The sequence below is a fragment of the Danio rerio genome, chromosome 23 (assembly GCF_052040795.2).
Source record: "Danio rerio strain M-AB ecotype USA chromosome 23, GRCz13ab, whole genome shotgun sequence".
NCBI lineage: Eukaryota > Metazoa > Chordata > Actinopteri > Cypriniformes > Danionidae > Danio > Danio rerio.
This window is the reverse complement of record NC_141043.1, coordinates 47,840,001-47,860,462: the sequence shown is the minus strand read 5'-3', so window position 1 is coordinate 47,860,462 and position 20,462 is coordinate 47,840,001. Positions and strand designations below refer to the sequence as shown.

The 20,462-nt window shown below is 38.2% G+C and overlaps 3 protein-coding genes across 10 annotated transcripts in view; 1 reads left to right on the top strand and 2 right to left on the bottom strand.

Annotated features, from left to right (window-relative positions):
* The window catches only part of coro2ab (coronin 2Ab), a 45,017-nt gene extending 42,020 nt beyond the window's left edge, over nt 1-2,997 (bottom strand). For all 6 annotated transcript variants that reach the window (XM_087307891.1, XM_087307896.1, XM_087307895.1 and 3 more), the window contains exon 1: nt 2,945-2,997. The gene's annotated coding sequence lies outside the window, so the exon portion shown is untranslated. The remainder of the gene's footprint in view (nt 1-2,944) is intronic.
* Nucleotides 1-5,710, top strand: part of tfr2 (transferrin receptor 2) — a 1,009,002-nt gene extending 1,003,292 nt beyond the window's left edge. The window contains exon 20 of the transcript XR_015945682.1: nt 5,354-5,710. The gene's annotated coding sequence lies outside the window, so the exon portion shown is untranslated. The remainder of the gene's footprint in view (nt 1-5,353) is intronic.
* tec (tec protein tyrosine kinase) overlaps nt 3,111-20,462 on the bottom strand; it is a 40,144-nt gene continuing 22,792 nt past the window's right edge. The window contains exons 12-18 of one of the 3 annotated variants that reach the window (XR_015522950.1): nt 20,431-20,462; nt 15,937-18,195; nt 14,867-15,083; nt 13,204-13,268; nt 10,329-10,447; nt 7,715-7,872; nt 3,111-4,147 (exon numbers count right to left, since the gene is read on the bottom strand). The exon at nt 20,431-20,462 is cut by the window's right edge and continues 608 nt beyond it. Coding sequence is in view for 2 of the 3 variants with exons in the window: in XM_087306115.1 (XP_087162241.1) it covers nt 4,067-4,147; nt 7,715-7,872; nt 10,329-10,447; nt 13,204-13,268; nt 14,867-15,083; nt 15,937-16,108 (812 nt within the window). In the remaining variant the exon portion in view is untranslated. The remainder of the gene's footprint in view (nt 4,148-7,714; nt 7,873-10,328; nt 10,448-13,203; nt 13,269-14,866; nt 15,084-15,936; nt 18,196-20,430) is intronic. The other 2 variants (XM_087306115.1, NM_001114743.3) reach the window with 2 other exon arrangements.

Sequence of the window (20,462 nt, the reverse complement as noted above, 5' to 3'; positions counted from 1 at the left end):
TTTAATGTCCAAGTGTTCACACTTTCCTGAAAACACATATTAAGTTGCGATTTACCACCACTGGCATGCTACTGGGCCTGTGATCACTGTGGTCTAGACCCCCCAAGAGATATGACCCCCCCGCTGCAGTATGCGTCCTTTATTTATTTTTTGTATTAAAAGTGGTAACCCTACTTTAATATTAATCACCTCAGGGGTCACAAAAAAAAAAAAAAAAAAGAAAGAAAGGTGGATGAGTTTTAATTTGCATGCTATTTTTTGAATGTGTCTTATTAACATGCTGACAATGTTACTATTACCTACTCTGTTAAAATAGTTGGGTTAAAAATACCCCAACATATAACTCAATATAGATTATTATAGCACCTTCCCAACTATGGGTTATTTTATCCCAATGCACTGGGTTATTTTGATTAAACATTGTTTTTTTTATTCTAGTTTTACTACTATTAATTTTATAATTATGGCTGTGTAAATAAATAAATGTCTCCGCTGTGTCCTAAAGGTGAGAATGACGGTCAGATATCCCAAATATGTGTATGATTTCTTCAAAACAAACAAACTGTAGAGATGAACACGTGAGGTAGAGAAAGTGTTTTAATATAGATCAGCTATGAAGTGTGCATTTGTATCATCAATAATTAAGAGTGCTGGTGAAACCGATGTAAAAACACGACAAGGAGAGGTCATTTAATAAAACTAAAACAATATTACTGTGCTAGCGCTTAACTGTTATAACACAAAAACAACATTACGCTCGCATATTAAAACAGCTGTTCTGTGTCAGTTAAATCAGTTGACCCAACTCAATTTTAACCCAACTGGTTGAGTTATAATAACCAAATAAAGGCTTTAAATAACCCAACAAAGAACCAAATATTTAACCCAACTGGTTGAGTTATTAATAATTAACCTAATAAAGGTTAAAAATAACCCAAAAATCAAAGGTACCACAACCTTAATTTCCACATATGTTTGCCATACGTTGTTTTTCTTAGTTGAATTTTCTTGGTGTACATGGCTCAATATGTAACATGTATCATATGTATGTAAAATAAAATAGTAAAATAAAAAAATAAAAATAAAATAATAAAATAAAAAACACGTAAAATAAAATAAAAAAATAACCCAACAAAACACCAAAAATGTTTAACTGAACCATTGGGTTAAAAAAATAACTCAACGTTTTTTTAGTGTGTACTATTTTGTTCTGTAGGTTATTACGAAGACCGAGAGAGCTTAACATACTGCAACTTAAGAAAACACATCCAATTAAAAAAAAATCCAACAAATTAATAAAAGATCTTTATCAGTTTGACAGCACATGTGCTAACAATGTTTATATATTACACCATATACAATACTACACCAGTCTTATTAGCCTCTGAGCTAACTTACCTGAACGGTCTCTATCAAATGTCCAGTCTGCATTTATCATATCTATTCAAAAGTAGTATTGCCAGTAAAGCTAGATTTTATCCATAATGCAAATGCCATTAACATACAAGTAATCAACATTATATTACTAGCATTCATGTTGTTATTGTTACAAATTAAAAGTTCACAGCTGACCTTGCTAGCTAACCAGCTAACTAACCCATTGCAATATTGCATGTTCCACTAACGTTACTGCAGTGTTGCTATTAGGCAGCACATACATTTGATCGATTTACAAAAAACTAATTTGATTTTTTTTTTTATGTTGTAAATGTCATCATAATTTACTGGAGGTGATGTTTCAGATTTTTTGTGGATCTGACATAATTTGATCCTGATTTTATTTACATTTAGCAACTAACGCCAGTCTGTCAGAAATCGCGCTACATAAAAACACAGCATGTCATGTGACCTAACCAAAGCACATAATTGGCTACTCTAAGGTCTTTTCTTTTCAACAACAAAATAATAATAATAATAATGTTGGTATTTCAGAAATAGTGGCAAGTAAATTAACAAAAGTATCATGACGACATATAGTGACACCGTGCAGTAGAGGGCTGAATATGACAGTTTATTTTACTGTATGGTATTTTCAGTGGAGTTTCTGCGTTGGCCTGCCGCTGTGATTGAGCGCGCTAACGGTTACACGGTCCTTCATCTTTACGCTTTAACAAATGAATTAATGCTGAAGTATATTTAACTGAATATATTTAATTACATCACAACAACAATGCTGTAAAAGTTACCTTATGAAATTGAAAACAGTCACATTAAGCTTTCACCAGAGGTTTATCATTGGCTGAAAAACACACATATATATATATATATATATATATATATATATAGCCCATTCAGACTTTTCTTCACAGCATGGTTTACATTTCGAGTCAAAAATCTAAAATAAATGAATGTTTTTATTTATCTACCTTCATCAACACGACAGAGTGTATAATATGGTATTTACAATGGAGTTTCCGCGTTAGCCTGCCGCTGCTTGAGCGCGCTAACGGTTACACGGTCCTTCATCTTTACGCTTGAACAACTAAATTAATGCTGAAATCTGTTTAACTGAATATATTTTTGTTATCACAACAACTGTGCTGTAAAAGGAACCTTATTAAATTCAAAACAGTCACCGGAGGTTTATCATTGGCTGAAAAACACTAATATATATAGCCCATTCTCAGACTTCTCTTCACAGCATTGTTAACATTTCGAGCAAAAAAAACTAAAATAAATGAATGTTTTTATTTATCTACCTTCATCAACACGCAGAGAGAGTATAATATCATTTATAGGCATCTGAAAATATCATCAAACATACAAACAACCGAAGCGTCTTAAACTTCTGAGGTAAATCTGTGGATAAAATGTTAGTAAACGCATCTCAAACCACAGTTTTGCTTTGACCCAAGGAAACCTGTAAACACGACGCGATTTCATAAGTTTCCACTTCCGCCCTGCTTCCGTTTGCTTTCCAAAATGTGATGTGTGCGTGTCTTACCTTCACCTTCACAAACACCTGCTCTCCGACATCGCGCCTGTTCACTGACACTCGCTCTCTCTCTCTCTCTCTCTCTATGTGTGCGCGCGCGCGCGCGCGTGCTCGAGTATCAACAGTCTGTGATGATGAATTAATTATGACGATTGAAATAAATGAGAGGAAAACATTGTGCGAGTTGATTGACAATGACTCTGTCTGAGGTTTATTTCAGCAGGTCAACACATTCAGACTGACTTCATTCCATATACAGATCGCGTCTGTGGAAATATATGCAGATCACTTATATGACATAGAAGCTCATATTTGGATTTCACATATATCAAATATACGTCATATATGCACCATAATATACCAAAATATCGCAAAAAGAGTCTGTTTACATATATTTTTTTGCAAATGTGTACATATAGTTTGTCACTAGACACTAGTGTTCAGCTTAAAGTGACATTTAAAGGCTTCACTAGGTTAATTTGGGTGAAGTTAGGGTAATTAGACAAGTCATAACAGTGGTTTGTTCTGGAGACAATCCAAAACAAACATTGCTTAAGAGGGCTAATAATATTGACCTTAAAATGGGTTGTAAAAAAATCAAAAACTGCTTTTATTCTAGCCTAAATAAAACAAATCAGACTTTCTCCAGAAGAAAAAATATATAAGAAATACTGTGAAAATTTCCTGAAACGGTTCAACATCATTTGGGAAATATTTGGAAAAGAAAAAAAAAGGAGGGCAAATAATTTAGACTTTAACTGCATATATACACCATTATAGTTAATATATTTTAACATATTTGTGTGTGTGTGTGTGTGTGTGTGTGTGTGTGTGTGTGTGTAAAAAGTTGCATATATGACATTTTATATATGTAAAATCCAAATATAAAACTGAATATTATATAGGTAATTTGCATATATTAGCATAGATCATATTTCAATATGGGCTGCAGGGAAAAAGAGCCTTGAAGAGCCGATAGGTGGAGGAATCAGTCCTTGAGGAGATAAAAACATCCCATACGGGCCCCCAGAATCATCCAGACGTGTGTGTGTGTGTGTGTGTGTGTGGCGGCCCCGAACCAGCGGCGAGCCTTTTTGATCACATGATGCTCAGGTGCAAAAGCCTGTCCAATCAGGACACAGATCCATCATCCTCCAGCTCATTGGTGATCATTAGAGAGGTCTCAGAGAAGGTCGGACGCTCGTCTGGTTTCTGCGAAAACACAAACACACTTAATTTACAAATGAGATCAAAACTATTGGTGTTGGTTTTGTTAGCTCACATTGCTAGTTTTGAGGTGAACAATTCATCTGTGTATGTCATTAGCTGTGTTTCATTTCAGAGGCTTTATTCTCTGAAGCAAAGGTTACCAACCCTGTTCCTGGAGATCGACCTTCCTGCAGATTTCAGTTGCAACCCATATCAAACACACCTGCCTGTAATTATCAAGTGCTGTTCAGGTCCTAATTAATTAATTCAGGTGTGTTTGATCAGGGTTTGAGCTGAACTTTTTAATAAGGTCGATCTCCAGGAACAGGGTTGAGCACCCCTGCTCTGAAGGATGCATTCGAAGGGCGCTTCGTCATCGCAATGCAACCAAGGCTGTCTTATTTCAGGGTGCGTTCACACCTGTAGATCGATTGTTTTGTTCTGAAACAGGGATTTAAACTGTAACAGTGCTGCTCTTTGTACTTGGTGCGGTTCGCTTTCAAACGTTTCTAAACGGACCAAAAGAGCTAAAACAATTCACGTGTGAGTAAACTCTCCTCACATTGGTCAGAGTTTCACGGTTTATTTTGCAGAGTCCCGCTCAGCTGTTATGCGTCCTTATTTTAATTATGACAATGAGCAACAAGACACTAAAAGCGAAAAGCTGCACTTTCATTTTAATTGGTTACGACCACAGACATCATCACCAAGTATAAATCAGAGGTAAGACCAGAGATGTATAAAGTACTAGAGACCCAGACTTAAGTTAAAGGGCCATGAAAGCCCCTCGTTTCAGCAGGATGTTTTCACACCTCTACTTTGGAAAAAGTCAGAAAAGTGGGCGTGTCCAGCTCTGTTTAGGGGGGAGTGTCGGAGGAAGAAAAGAGGCTTGGTGTGGGAGTGTCTATTTGGGCGCGCTGACTTTCAGAGTCAAAACACACACACACACACACACACACACACACACAGGGGACAATGTGACTGTTTACATGGACATCTGTAATAGAATTTTTGCCTAATGATTAAATGGTGGACTTTAACTGCAGTTTGGCTCTTTCATTCAGGGAATTCATTCATGTCCCTCGCGACAAACGAGATATTTGATTCGAGGAACTGCTCTAAGCGTGTATTTTAATGCAATGTTTGATACCGCACGGCGAATGAAACCTCCCGGTTTCCCGGAAACTTAGATGCGGTAGCGTCAGAAAGCCGCGTGTGTTATTCCGGTCACTAAATGCGGTGAAAATCCTACACGAGGTTAAAGTTTGGTTGTGGTGCTAACATGTTTACTCTCGGTGCAATAGTTAACTTAGTTCGATACGAACAAACTGAATAAACAAAGAGCACTGGACGCTCACTTACCAAATCTGTAGAGACAGGACAATCACCAGCAACTAGAGCCGCGTCTTTATTAAGAGGAGACTACAAGCGAATCCGGATCTCAGCGTTTGCAGATGAGAACAGCTCTCAGGTAAACAATAATCCTCCTTAGACACGTAAGTTATTGTTGTCGAGCGTCGCGTACACTGTTAATCCACACGTGACTCCAGCTGAGCTCTCACAGAGAGAAAATGAAAACAAAACTTCACTGCAGCAAACTATAAAAGCAACACTTCACACTTGTTTTGCCAACACAACGTGGCGTCTCTGTCGTCTAAACACTGTGACAGTAATGAATATTAATGAAGTTGCACAATAGAGCGCGCTGATTGGTTTGAGCCAAGCCTTACTCATGCATTAAGCAGCACACTGTAAGACGTAATAAGACACACTCTGGCACAGACGTCCAGTCTGCACGCTGGAATACACGCTATTATCTCATGACCGTGACGCAGCTTCAAAAATTCGTTTCAAACCGGAAGTACGAATTTGCTTGAAATAACGCAAAAACAAACAATTTACACTTTTTAGTGAAATATAGGTGTCCTAATAGTGTTTTTAGCAGTGTGGGACACATATACCACTGTCAACAGCTCAACACATGTGTTCTGGTGTTTCGTGACCCTTTAAAGTACAAGTGCTCTATCAAAAAAGTGAGTAGAAGTTGAAGTGCTCTTTAAGCACCATACTGAAGTGGAAGTACTAAAGTATTCAACATTTCTTGTACTTAAGTTTTGCAAGTAGTTTATTTCAAAAATTACTACTCAAGTGCTAATAGTTCAAGTATTATGTACTGTAGTTATTAAAGGAAGCAGTCAAAAGACATCATATTCATTCATTTTCTTGTCGGCTTAGTCCCTTTATTAATCTGGGGTCACCACAGCGGAATGAACCGCCAACTTATCCAGCAAATTTTTAAGCAGCGGATGCCCTTCCAGCCACAACCCATCTCTGGGAAACATTCACACAAACTCATACACTACAGACAATTTAGCCTACCTGTAAACCTGTACCGCATGTCTTTGGACTGTGGGGGAAACAAAAGCACCCGGAGAAAACCCACACGAACGCAGGGAGAACATGCAAACTCCACACAGAAACGCCAAACTGAGCCAAGGTTCGAACCAGCGACCTTCTTGCTGTGAGGCGACAGCACTACCTACTGCGCCACTGCTTCGCCCAGATATCATATAGTTTTGTTTATTTTAAATATCTTTTTTTTTTGGAACACGTGATTATGCAGAACGAAAAGAAACATGGCTTACGATTTATATCAACTAGGATACTGTTTTTCTCTTATGCTTGAACCACAGATCTGACAGATTATAACAGCTTTAACACACACCTTTCAAAGTTGTGTGTCACAAAAACACTCCGTAATCCACACAAAACACGTTTGAAACCCATTTTCAGAGCGCAAATTACCGGTTGTAAACGCTGTAAACGGAATTTCTAAACGTTCTATCGGAAGACGCTGGTCACTATGGCGCACTCCGTGTGCAGCAGCCGAGAAAAAGGTCTATAATTGTAATGAGTAGGGGTGTGAATCTACACTGCTCTCACGGTTTGGTTCGATTTAGCACAATTCAATATCTCAGTGCATCTCGGTGCATTGACGATGCTTTTCATACATAATTCGATTCTTTCTTCACAACACAAGACTTTTTTTTTAAATCTATATTTATATTTACAGCGTTAAATCAAAGTTAGTTTTTTTAATTAGTTAGTTTATTTTGTTAGCTCTTTTGCTTAATCCATGCTGGTTAATCCACTGAACAAAAATGTTTTGATAACAAAGAAAACAAAGTCTGCTTCTTTGATTTGACCTTTAAAGGCATCTTTTCTAGTTTTTGTCCTAACCATCTAAAACAGAAATGCAAAATTTGTATTATAAGATATATGTAGTATAAAATTGGTAATGCTTTTTTATGACATGATCTGTTCAATCAAAAGATTTAAATAAAATGTAAACTTTGTGGATGCAAATGCTGGTATTTACTGGGTAAATGTGTTTCCATTGTAAACTAAAGGTTTTATCCTACTCAGTTCTGCATGTTTTTTATGAGCAATATTATAATTTATGCGCATCTTGACATTTCCATTAAGCTTTTGTATGAAATTTTTCAAAATGCAAATGAACACAGCTAGTGATGTGACTGAGGCTGTGAAGGACTCAAGCAAAGACGTCACCTCCATCCAGCACATCTTCATGATATTGTAGATGTGAGGAGCTGCTTTTTTGGGCCGGTAGAGTCGATGTCCCTGAGTGACCATCAGCACCACCTCATGATTCTGACTGTGTTCAAACGGCATCTTCCCTTCAGTGAAAACCTCCCACATCAGCACACCTGAAGAAAACATCATCATCAGCATCATCATCAGCATTATAATCATCCTCATCATCGTCATCATCCTAATCACCAGAAGCAGCAGCAGAATTATCATCATCTTCATCATCAGCAGCATCATTATTATCATCATCATCATCTTCATCATCACCATCAGCAGCATCATTATCATCATCATAATCATCACCATCATCACCACCATCGTCATCCTAATCACCATCATCATCATAATCATCATCATCATCGTCATCCTTATCAACATCATCATCACCATCTTCATCATCATCACCACCATCGTCATCCTAATCAGCATCATCATCACCATCATCATAATCATCATCATCATCACCATCTTCATGATCACCATCATCATATCATGATCACCATCATCATCACCATCATCATCATCATCATCACCATCATCATCATCACCATCATCATCCTAATCATCATCATCATCATAATCATCATAATCATCGTCATCCTTATCAACATCATCATCACCATCTTCATCATCATCACCACCATCGTCATCCTAATCAGCATCATCATCACCATCATCATAATCATCATCATCATCATCATCATCACCATCTTCATGATCACCATCATCATCATCATCACCATCTTCATGATCACCATCATCATCATAATCATCATCATCATCATGATCACCATCACCATCACCATCATCATCATCATCACCATCTTCATGATCACCATCATCATCATCACCATCATCATCACAATCGTCATCCTAATCATCACCCTCATCATAATCATCATCATCATCATCACCATCTTCATGATCACCATCATCATCACCATCATCATCACAATCGTCATCCTAATCACCACCACCATCATCATCATCATCATCATCATCACCATCTTCATAATCATCACCACCACCATCGTCATCCTAATCACCATCATCATAATCATCATCATCATCATCATCATCACCATCATCATCACAATCGTCATCCTAATCACCATCATCATCACCATCATCATCACAATCTTCATCCTAATCACCATCATCATCATCATCATCATCATCATCATCACCATCTTCATGATCACCATCATCATATCATGATCACCATCATCATCACCATCATTATCATCACCATCATCATCATCACCATCATCATCCTAATCATCATCATCATCATAATCATCGTCATCCTTATCAACATCATCATCACCATCTTCATCATCATCACCACCATCGTCATCCTAATCAGCATCATCATCACCATCATCATCATCATCATCACCATCTTCATGATCACCATCATCATCATCACCATCTTCATGATCACCATCATCATCATAATCATCATCATCATCATGATCACCATCACCATCACCATCATCATCACCATCACCATCTTCATGATCACCATCATCATCATCACCATCATCATCACAATCGTCATCCTAATCATCACCCTCATCATAATCATCATCATCATCATCACCATCTTCATGATCACCATCATCATCACCATCATCATCACAATCGTCATCCTAATCACCACCACCATCATCATCATCATCATCATCATCACCATCTTCATGATCACCATCATCATCATAATCATCATCATCATCATGATCACCATCACCATCACCATCATCATCACCATCACCATCTTCATGATCACCATCATCATCATCACCATCATCATCACAATCGTCATCCTAATCATCACCCTCATCATAATCATCATCACCATCTTCATGATCACCATCATCATCACCATCATCATCACAATCGTCATCCTAATCACCACCACCATCATCATCATCATCATCATCATCACCATCTTCATAATCATCACCACCACCATCGTCATCCTAACCACCATCATCATAATCATCATCATCATCATCATCACCATCATCATCACAATCGTCATCCTAATCACCATCATCATCACCATCATCATCACAATCTTCATCCTAATCACCATCATCATCATCATCATCATCATCATCATCCTCACCATCATCATCATCCACATCATCGTCATCATCATCCTCACCATCATCATCATCCACATCATCGTCATCATCATCATCAAAATTATAATCACCACCATCATCATCAACATCAACATCATCTTCGTTATTATCATTATCATCATAATTTTCATCATCATCACCGTAATCATCATCCTCATAATTGCCATCATCATCATAACACCATCATCATCATAACACCATCATGATCATCTTCATCATGATTGTCATCAAATTTTCTTCATCATCCTCATCATAACATCATCATCATCTTAACACCATCATCATCTTCACTATCACCATCATCATCATAATTACCATCATCATCATCATCATCATCACCACCATCACAATTAACATCATCATCACCATCATCATCAAAAACTAAATTGAGTGCATCCCTACAGAAGATCTGAGCCACTGACCGAATGACCAGACGTCAGATTTGCTGCTGTATCTGCAGAAGTTGAAGACCTCAGGAGGAGACCATTTGACTGGGAATTTTGTTCCAGAAGAGCTCCAGTACTGGTCGTCCAGAACGTACCTGCAGGAGGAGAGGAACAAACTCTTGGATAAAGTGTTTTTTAATTTAGCATCAGCATCAGCATCAGTACTGTTGTTATTTTAATCTGTGTAGTAACAGATTATAAATCCCACTTGCATCTGCTGCCGTAAAACTCCTTGATTATTATGCTGGAATGACAGAATAGCAATAATAGCAACTTTACATGGTAAAGTCTAGATTAGATATGCGACTGGCTGGAAGTGCGATATGCACATCAATATAACAGCATTTATTATGACACTGTTTAACAATAATTCATAATTTTACAGTACTGTGACGGTTAGGTTTAGGTTTGGGGTGGAAGTCAGACGAAACAGAATTATTACTCATTGGGCCTAAATCCTGTACACAGCATATCTCACAACTCGACCTACAATTAGAGGGATAAAAAGTTAGCGTTAGCGCTAATATAAAAGATCTGAGTGTTATATTAGACAGCAATTTAACTTTTGAAAATAATATCTCCCATGTCACAAAAACTGCCTTCTTTCATCTGAGAAATATCGCCAAGTTATGAAGTAGTATGCTATCCATCTCTGATGCACAACAGCTAGTTCATGCTTTTATGACCTCTAGGCTGGATTACTGTAATGCTGTTTGCTGGCTGTCCAGCATCCTCTATTAACAAACTTCAGCTAGTACAGAATGCAGCTGCCAGAGTTCTTACCAGGTCTAGAAAATATGATCATATCACCCCAATGTTATCCTCCTTACACTGGCTGCCTGTTCAGTTTCATATTGAATTTAAAATATTACTTCTCACCTATAAAGCTCTAAATAATCGAGCTCCTGTTTATCTAACCAACCTTCTGTCTCACTACAATCCAACTCACTCTTTAAGATCTCAAAACTCAGGGCTTCAGGTAGTACCTAGATCAGCAAAGTCTACTAAAGGAGGTCGAGCCCTTTATTTTATGGCTCCTAAACTCTGGAATAGCCTTCCTGATGATGTCCGAGGCTCAGACACACTCTCTCAGTTCAACACTAAATTAAAAACATATCTGTTTAGTCAAGCATACACTCAGTGCATCACTTAGTGGTGTGATGCATGAATGTGCTCCACACAGGTTTCTGCATCTCGTTTATAAACACTATGAACAGCAGCTACGCTAATTATTCTCTTTATTCCCTATTTCCACCTGGGGATACTCATCCCGAGGCCCTCAGACTATGCAGAGTCACTGATGCGATCCAAGACCAGCGACGAGATGATCCCAAGGTTTCCATAATCCTGGACCAGGCCGTATCCTGAGCAGCTGCTGTGGTGGTCCTGGAGGAGTGGAGAGCATGAGACGCCTCGGGGTCTGACGAGTCTTCGCTGAGGTCCAGCTTCCAGCCTCCAGCACCTGGACTGAAGCTCTGCACAAGACGTTTGGCCAGAGGAGAAATGATTGTGCCCAACTGAGTCTGGTTTCTCTTGAGGTTTTTTAATTCTTCACTTTCGCCAATTGGTGAAGTTTGTTCCTCCGCTGTCGCCACTGGCTTGCATGGTTCAGGATCTGTAGAGCTGCTCATCGATGGATTTGCTCTTCAGTGTTTGGACTCTCAGTAGTGATTATTAAACTACACTGAACTGAGCTGAACTTAAACTCTGAAAACTGAACTACACTGTTTCAGTGTACTATGATCTTCTATGTGAAGCTGCTTTGACACTATCTACATTGTAATAGCGCTGTAGAAATAAAGGTGAATTGAACTGAACTGAATAATACTCGGTACAACTACTGTTTTTACGTCACTGGGTTTAGAGTTGGGGTGGGGGTAGACGATAATAAAACACAATAAATGTGAAATTTAATAGATAATATAAATAATTCTTGTTAACTTTCGGCCGCATCCATATGCAATCTAGCAACAACCTTTTTGCATTTCCATCAGTCTTAGTACACGATGTAAATACAGAAGAGTCCAGCTTTCAATAAAAAAAATCATCTGTTTTTTCATTTTTCAGTGAGATGCTAATGCTAATGGTCTAATCCGAATCAATGACCTATGCTTAGCTAGCTAAAAGTGCTCCCCCTAGATCCAAATCAAGTCAAAAATGATAAAACTAACATGCACTCCCAAGGAGGGTGTAAAATGAGACTATTTCCAAAATAGATATTCATTAATGGTCGTAAACTTACTACCTTGTTACTCTGCGTGTAGAAATGGTAACTGTGGGTTGGAGCATGTGTAGGGGAGTATATTTTGATGATGATAGATCTACTGTCCTTTGTTGTATTTAACTTGTATAAATCCAATATTCATTCATACATTTTCATCCGCTTTCCGGGGCTGGGTAGCCGGGTAGTCTTCAATAAACAAAGTTCAAATAAATAAAAAAGAAATGGTAAATGTTTCTGGATTTTAATGTTTATAAAGCAATCTTCCCTGCTGAAAAAAACTGCTTAAACCAGCTTAGGCTGGTTTGCTGGTTTTAGCTGGTTGACCAGGCTAGTTTTAGAGGGGTTTTGGCTATTTCCAGGCTGGTTTTTGGCTAAGCCCAGGCTGGAAATGACTGGAAACCAGCCTGGAAATGGACAAAACCCCTCTAAAACCAGCTTGGTCAACCAGCTAAAACCAGCCAACGAGCCTAGGCTGGTTTATGCTGGATTTTTCTGCAGGGTTGTGAACTTTATGTTTCTGAATTGACCTAAAGCTGATTATAATGGCTGTTGCTGAGTGATGTTGAGTGTAAAGCAATATTTGCACACTGATCTACTGTAAACAGACATGATTTTCTTCATATTCACCTTGTCATCCCGAAGTCTGAGACCTTCACCACCATCGAGGAGTTCACCAGACAGTTCCTTGCCGCCTGGAAAACAACACTGACTGTTAGGACATTCATGATGTTTAGGGATGCATTAAAACAAATAAATCCTAGTTAGTACATCCAACTGTAAATATTACCCAAAGTTTTCAGTAATTACACTTATAACTTATTGCCATATCCTGCACTTGCTGCTATTGCTCTCCTGGTTAGACCTGAACTGCATTTCATTGTCTTGTACGTATACATGTGTAATGACAATAAAGTTAAATCTAATCTAACCTAATTTATTAAGTTGTTGAATAATATAATCTTGTAAGACTTTTAAAGATTAAAAGGAAAGTGAGTAAAATAACCACGTTTCATTTTATGTGTGTGTGTATATGGGGGTTAAAGTGTGCATATACGCTTACCGGCCACTTTAATAGGTACACGTCCAGCTGCTCGTTAATGCAAATTTCTAATCAGCCAATCACATGGCAGCAGCTCAATGCATTTAGGCATGCAGACATGGTCTAAACGACCTGCTGCAGTTCAAAACGAGCATCAGAATGGGGAAGAAAGGGGATTTAAGAGACTTTGAACGTGGCATGGTTGTTGCTGCCAGACGGGCTGCTCTGAGTATTTCAGAAACTGCTGATGTACTGGGATTTTCACGCACAACCATCTCTAGGGTTTACAGAGAATGCTCCGACAAAGAGGAAATATCCAGTGAGCGGCAGTTCTGTGGGCGCAAATGCCTTGTTGATGCCAGAGTTCAGAGGAGAATGGCCAGACTGGTTCCAGTTGATAGAAAGGCAACAGTAACTCAAATAAGCACTCGCTACAACCGAGCTCTGCAGAAGAGCATCTCTGAACACACAACACGGCCAACCTTGAGGCGGATGGGCTACAGCAGCAGAAGAGCACACCGGGTGCCGCTCCTGTCAGCTAAGAACAGGAAACTGAGGCTACAATTCACACAGACTCACCAAAACTGGACAATAGAAGATTGGAGAAACGTTGCTGCTCTGATGAGTCTCCATTTCTGCTCACACATTCAGATGCTCGGGTCAGAATTTAGCGTCAACAACATGAAAGCATGGATCCATCCTGCCTTGTATCAGCGGTTCAGGCTGGTGGTGGTGGTGTAATGGTGTGGAGGAGATTTTCTTGGCACACTTTGGGCTCATTAGTACCAATTGATCATGGTGTCAACGCCACAGCCTACCTGAGTATTGCTGCTGACCATGTCCATCCCTTTATGAGCACAGTGTCTCCATCTTCTGATGGTTACTTCCAGCAAGATAACGCACCATGTCATAAAGCTCAATCATCTCAGACTGGTTTCTTGAACATGACGATGAGTTCACTGTACTCTAATGGCCTCCACAGTCACCAGAGCTCAATCCAATAGAGCAGCTTTGGGATGTGGAGGAACGGGAGATTTGCATCATGGATGTGCAGCCGGCAAATCTGCAGCAACTGCGTGATGCTATCATGGCAGTCGGACATTTCCAGTACCTTGTTGAATCTATGCCATGAAGGATTAAGGCAGTTCTGAAGGCAAAAACGGGTCTAACCTGCTGCTAGTAAGGTGTACCTAATAAAGTGGCCGGTGAGTGTAAATGTGTGTGTGAGAGAGAGTGTGTGCATTTTCTGACCAGGTCTCTGTGGATGAATCTGTTCTCCTCCAGATGCTGCATCCCCTGACTGATGTCATGGCAGATTCCCAGCAGGTCCTGAGCCGCGAGCGTTCCTCTGCGCTGCCGCAGGAAGTTGAGCAGGCAGCCCAGCTCCATGAACTCCGTCACCAGGTATATGGGCTTCTGCTGCGTGCACACTCCGTACAGCTGCACCAGGTTACGGTGGGACAGGTTCCTGCCGTCACACAAAAGACCAACAGATCATCCGTAATCAGTAATGCATCAATCAATGGAGACTCCTGTCGCTGTTCATTTGTGCTTCATCTAAAACTCCACATCTATAATTCTCTTAGTCTATGCTGACATCATCTTCAGCAGCTCAAACACTCTCATGGCTAATGGACAGACGGCTGCTTCTCACTCAAGGCTGCTGTTTATGCTAATGAGGGGGAGATGAGCACTAGTGGGCGGGGCTTTTCCCCTCGGATGACACCTACAAAGGGAGAATGTCAATCAAAGTGTTCCTGCAGACTGCTTTTATCAAGTCTGATTATAAACAAATAGAATCTACATTTTTCATTCATTTTTACCATTAGTTTTAGATTTACCATTAGCTAATTATACTCACACACTGCGGCACACAACTGTGTTTAAAGCCTTTAAACCTTTTACCTAAAGCTCATGAGCATAGGTAAGAGTAGGAACGTAGATTGACGGGTAAATCGAGAGCTTTGCCTTTCGGCTCAGCTCCTTCTTCACCACAGTGGACCGCATTACTGCTGCCGCTGCACCAATCCGCCTGTCAATCTCAGGCTCCATCCTTCCCTCAATCGTGAACAAAACACGAGATACTTGAACTCCTCCACCTGGGGTGAGGACTTTCCTCCAACCTAACCCTAACCCTGAAAAAATATCTGAAATAAAATAAATAATTGCAAAGCTATAATAACCTTGGACTGGGCTAATAAGAGCTGGTTCTGATCATTTACAAATCTGCTTAATTGGCCTCATTCCCAATACTTCAGATCAAATAAAAACTACTGTGAGTTTTCAGTGTGTGTGTGTGTGTGTGTGTGTGTAACTCTTACATCATGATCTTGGCTTCCTCAATGAAATCGTCTTCGCTCATGGCTCCTTCCCGGATGGTTTTAATGGCCACTTTATGCTGCGCTCTCCATTTGCCCAGTCGGACCACTCCAAACTGACCTGAACCCAGCTCCTTCATGAAGGTCAGCTCCGATGGGTTAATCTCCCATTTATCTGCACACAACATCAGGCACCATCTTCATATATCCCGTCCAAGCAACTCTGTTTAATAGACATCTAATAGACGTCTAGACATAGACGGATTGGCTAAAACAAGCCTACATTTGGGCTGTCAAGTAATAGACTTCCAACAACAGACCAAAACTAGACTAGTCATCAAATACACAGTTTAGTTTTGGTCTATTGTAAGATGTGTATTAGATTTTCTTTGGGCAACCCAAATTAAACCTTATTTTAGGCAAGCCATCTATGTTTTGATGTCTATTAGACCTCTTTTACATGCAAAATAGCTTGAAAGCATTTTTTTGTGTTCAATAGACCACTAACCGACATCTAAACATAGAAAATATGTGAATTTGGACAGTCTAATTTTAGGCAATGTGTAGATGTCTGTTAGATTTTTACCTGACAGACCAAATTTGGCCTTGCTTTAGCCAAGCTGTACATGTGTAAATGTCTATAAGGTCGCTGGTAAATTTAAAAAATGCACCTTATTAGCCAGCAAGCAGTTTTTGCATTTAATAGACATCAAATAGAAGTCTAAAGATAGACCGATTGGCTAAAACAAGGCCGAATTTGAGTTGTCATACAAATTTAGCCTTATTTTAGCCAAGCCATCTATGTTTAGATGTCTATTAGTCGTCTATTGACCACAAAAAAATGCTTCCAAGCTATTTTGCATTTAAAAGAAGTTTAATAGGCATCTAAACACAGACGCACTGGCTAAAACGTACATGGCTTGGCTAAAATAAGGTTATGTCAAGTGAAAATCAAATAGACATCTAAAAATAGACCAAAACTAGACTAGTCATCAAATACATAGTTTAGATAGACTCCACATTTGTGTTCATTCATTCCTCTGTATTTTATGAAAGGTCTAATTTGGGGCTTTTTATAGATGCCTATTAGATCTTCACTTGACAGCCCAAATTTAGCCTAGCTTTAGCCAAGCTGTCTCTGTTTAGATGTCTATAAGACGTCTCTTGAATGCAAAAAATACTTACAAGCAGCTTTGCATTGAAAAGTAGTCTAATAAACGTCTAAAAAAGGCTAAATTTGGGTTGTCAAGTGAAAATCTAATAGACATCTAAAAATAGACCAAAACTAGACTAGTCATCAAATGCACAGTTTTGGCAGACTTCCCATGTGTACTCATTCATCCCTCTGTATTTGATGACTAGTCTAATTTGGGGTTATTTTAAGATGTCTATTAGATTTGACAGCCCAAATTCTAAATTGTTTTAGCCATCTATGTTTAGATGTCTATTAAACGTCTATTAAACCTGCTGGGATCACACCATCACCATATTACCCAGCAAAGCATTTTTGCATTTACAGTAATATACATCTATTAGATGTCTCAACATGGACATATTGGCTAAAATTAGGCTACATTTGGGTTGTCAAGTGAAGATCTAATAGACATCTAAAAATAGACCAAAACTAGACTAGTCATCAAATACTCATATTAGACAGACTTCACATGTGTACCCATTCATTCCTCTGTATTTTATGAAAGGTCTAATTTGGGGCTATTCTTAGATGTCTATTAGATCTTCACTTGACGGCCCAAATTTAGCCTTGTTTTAGCCAAGTTGTCTCTGTTTAGATGTCTATAAGACGTCTCTTAAATGCAAAAAAATACTTACAAGCAGCTTTGCATTGAAAAGGAAGTCTAATAGACGTCTAAACAAGACTAAATTTGGGTTGTCAAGTGAAAATCTAATAGACATCTAACAACAGACCAAAACTAGACTAGTCATCAAATGCACAGTTTTGGCAGACTTCCCATGTCCACTCAATCATCCCTCTGTATTTGATGACTAGTCTAATTTGGGGTTGTTTTTAGATGTCTATTAGATTTGACAGCCCAAACTTTTAATTATATTATATTTAGATGTCTATTAAACATCTATTAAACTTGCTAGGATCACACCATCACCATATTACCCAGCAATAAATTTTTGCATTTAATATACATCTACTAGACGTCTCAACATGGACATATTGGCTAAAATTAGGCTACATTTGGACTGTCAAGTGAAGATCTAATAGACATCTACAAATAGACCAAAACTAGACTAGTCATCAAATACTCATATTAGACAGACTTAACATGTGTACTCATTCATTCATTTATTCATGTATTTGATGACTAGTCTAATTAGGGGATATTATTAGATGTCTATTAGATCTTCACTTAAAAGTCCAATTTTAGAATTGCTTTAGCCAAGCTGTCTCTGTTTAGATGTCTATAAGACGTCTCTTAAATGCAAAAAATACTTACAACCAGCTTTGCATTGAAAAGTAGTCTAATAAACGTCTAAACAAGGCTAAATTTGGGTTGTTAAGTGAAAATCTAATAGCCATCTAAAAATAGACCAAAACTAGACTAGTCATCAAATGCACAGTTTTGGCAGACTTCCCATGTGTACTCATTCATCCCTCTGTATATAATGGCTAGTGTAATTTGGGGTTGTTTTTAGATGTCTATTAGATTTGACAGCCCAAATTTTGAATTGTTTTAGCCGTCTATATTTAGATGTATATTAGACGTCTATTAAACTTGATGGGATCACACCATCACCGTATTATCTAGCAAGACATTTTTACATTTAATATACATCTACTAGATGTCTCAACATGGACATATTGGCTAAAATTAGGCTACATTTGGGTTGTCAAGTGAAGATCTGATAGACATCTCAAAATAGACCAAAACTAGACTAGTCATCAAATACACAAATTAGACAGACTTCATATTTGTACTCATTCATTTCTCTGTATTTGATGACTAGTCTAATTTGGGGCTATTTTTAGATTTCTATTAGACCTTCACTTGACAGCCCAAATTTAGCCTTGCTTAAGCCAAGCTGTCTCTGTTTAGATGTCTATAAGATGTCTCTTAAATGCAAAAAATACTTACAAGCAGCTTTGCATTGAAAAGTAGTCTAATAAACGTCTAAACAAGGTTAAATTTGGGTTGTCAAGTGAAGATCTAATAGACATCTAACAACAGACCAAAACTAGACTAGTCATCAAATGGACAGTTTTGGCAGACTTCCCATGTCCACTCAATCATCCCTCTGTATTTGATGACTAGTCTAATTTGGGGTTGTTTTTAGATGTCTATTAGATTTGACAGCCCAAACTTTTAATTATATTATATTTAGATGTCTATTAAACATCTATTAAACTTGCTAGGATCACACCATCACCATATTACCCAGCAATAAATTTTTGCATTTAATATACATCTACAAGACGTCTTAACATGGACATATTGGCTAAAATTAGGCTACATTTGGACTGTCAAGTGAAGATCTAATAGACATCTACAAATAGACCAAAACTAGACTAGTCATCAAATACTCATATTAGACAGACTTAACATGTGTACTCATTCATTCATTCATTCATTCATTCATGTATTTGATGACTAGTCTAATTAGGGGGTATTATTAGATGTCTATTAGATCTTCACTTAAAAGCCCAAATTTAGCCTTGCTTTAGCCAAGCTGTCTCTGTTTAGATGTCTATAAGATGTCTCTTAAATGCAAAAAATACTTACAACCTGCTTTGCATTGAAAAGTAGTCTAATAAACGTCTAAACAAGGCTAAATTTGGGTTGTTAAGTGAAAATCTAATAGCCATCTAAAAATAGACCAAAACTAGACTAGTCATCAAATGCACAGTTTTGGCAGACTTCCCATGTGTACTCATTCATCCCTCTGTATTTGATGACTAGTCTAATTTGGGGTTGTTTTTAGATGTCTATTAGATTTGACAGCCCAAATTTTGAATTGTTTTAGCCGTCTATATTTAGACGTCTATTAGACGTCTATTAAACTTGATGGGATAACACCATCACCGTATTATCAAGCAAGACATTTTTACATTTAATATACATCTACTAGATGTCTCAACATGGACATATTGGCTAAAATTAGGCTACATTTGGGTTGTCAAGTAAAGATCTGATAGACATCTCAAAATAGACCAAAACTAGACTAGTCATCAAATACTCATATTAGACAGACTTCATATTTGTACTCATTCATTCCTCTGTATTTGATGACTAGTCTAATTTGGGGCTATTTTTAGATGTCTATTAGACCTTCACTTGACAGCCCAAATTTAGCCTTGCTTAAGCCAAGCTGTCTCTGTTTAGATGTATATAAGATGTCTCTTAAATGCAAAAAATACTTACTAGCAGCTTTGCATTGAAAAGTAGTCTAATAAACGTCTAAACAAGGTTAAATGTGGGTTGTCAAGTGAAGATCTAATAGACATCTAACAACAGACCAAAACTAGACTAGTCATCAAATGGACAGTTTTGGCAGACTTC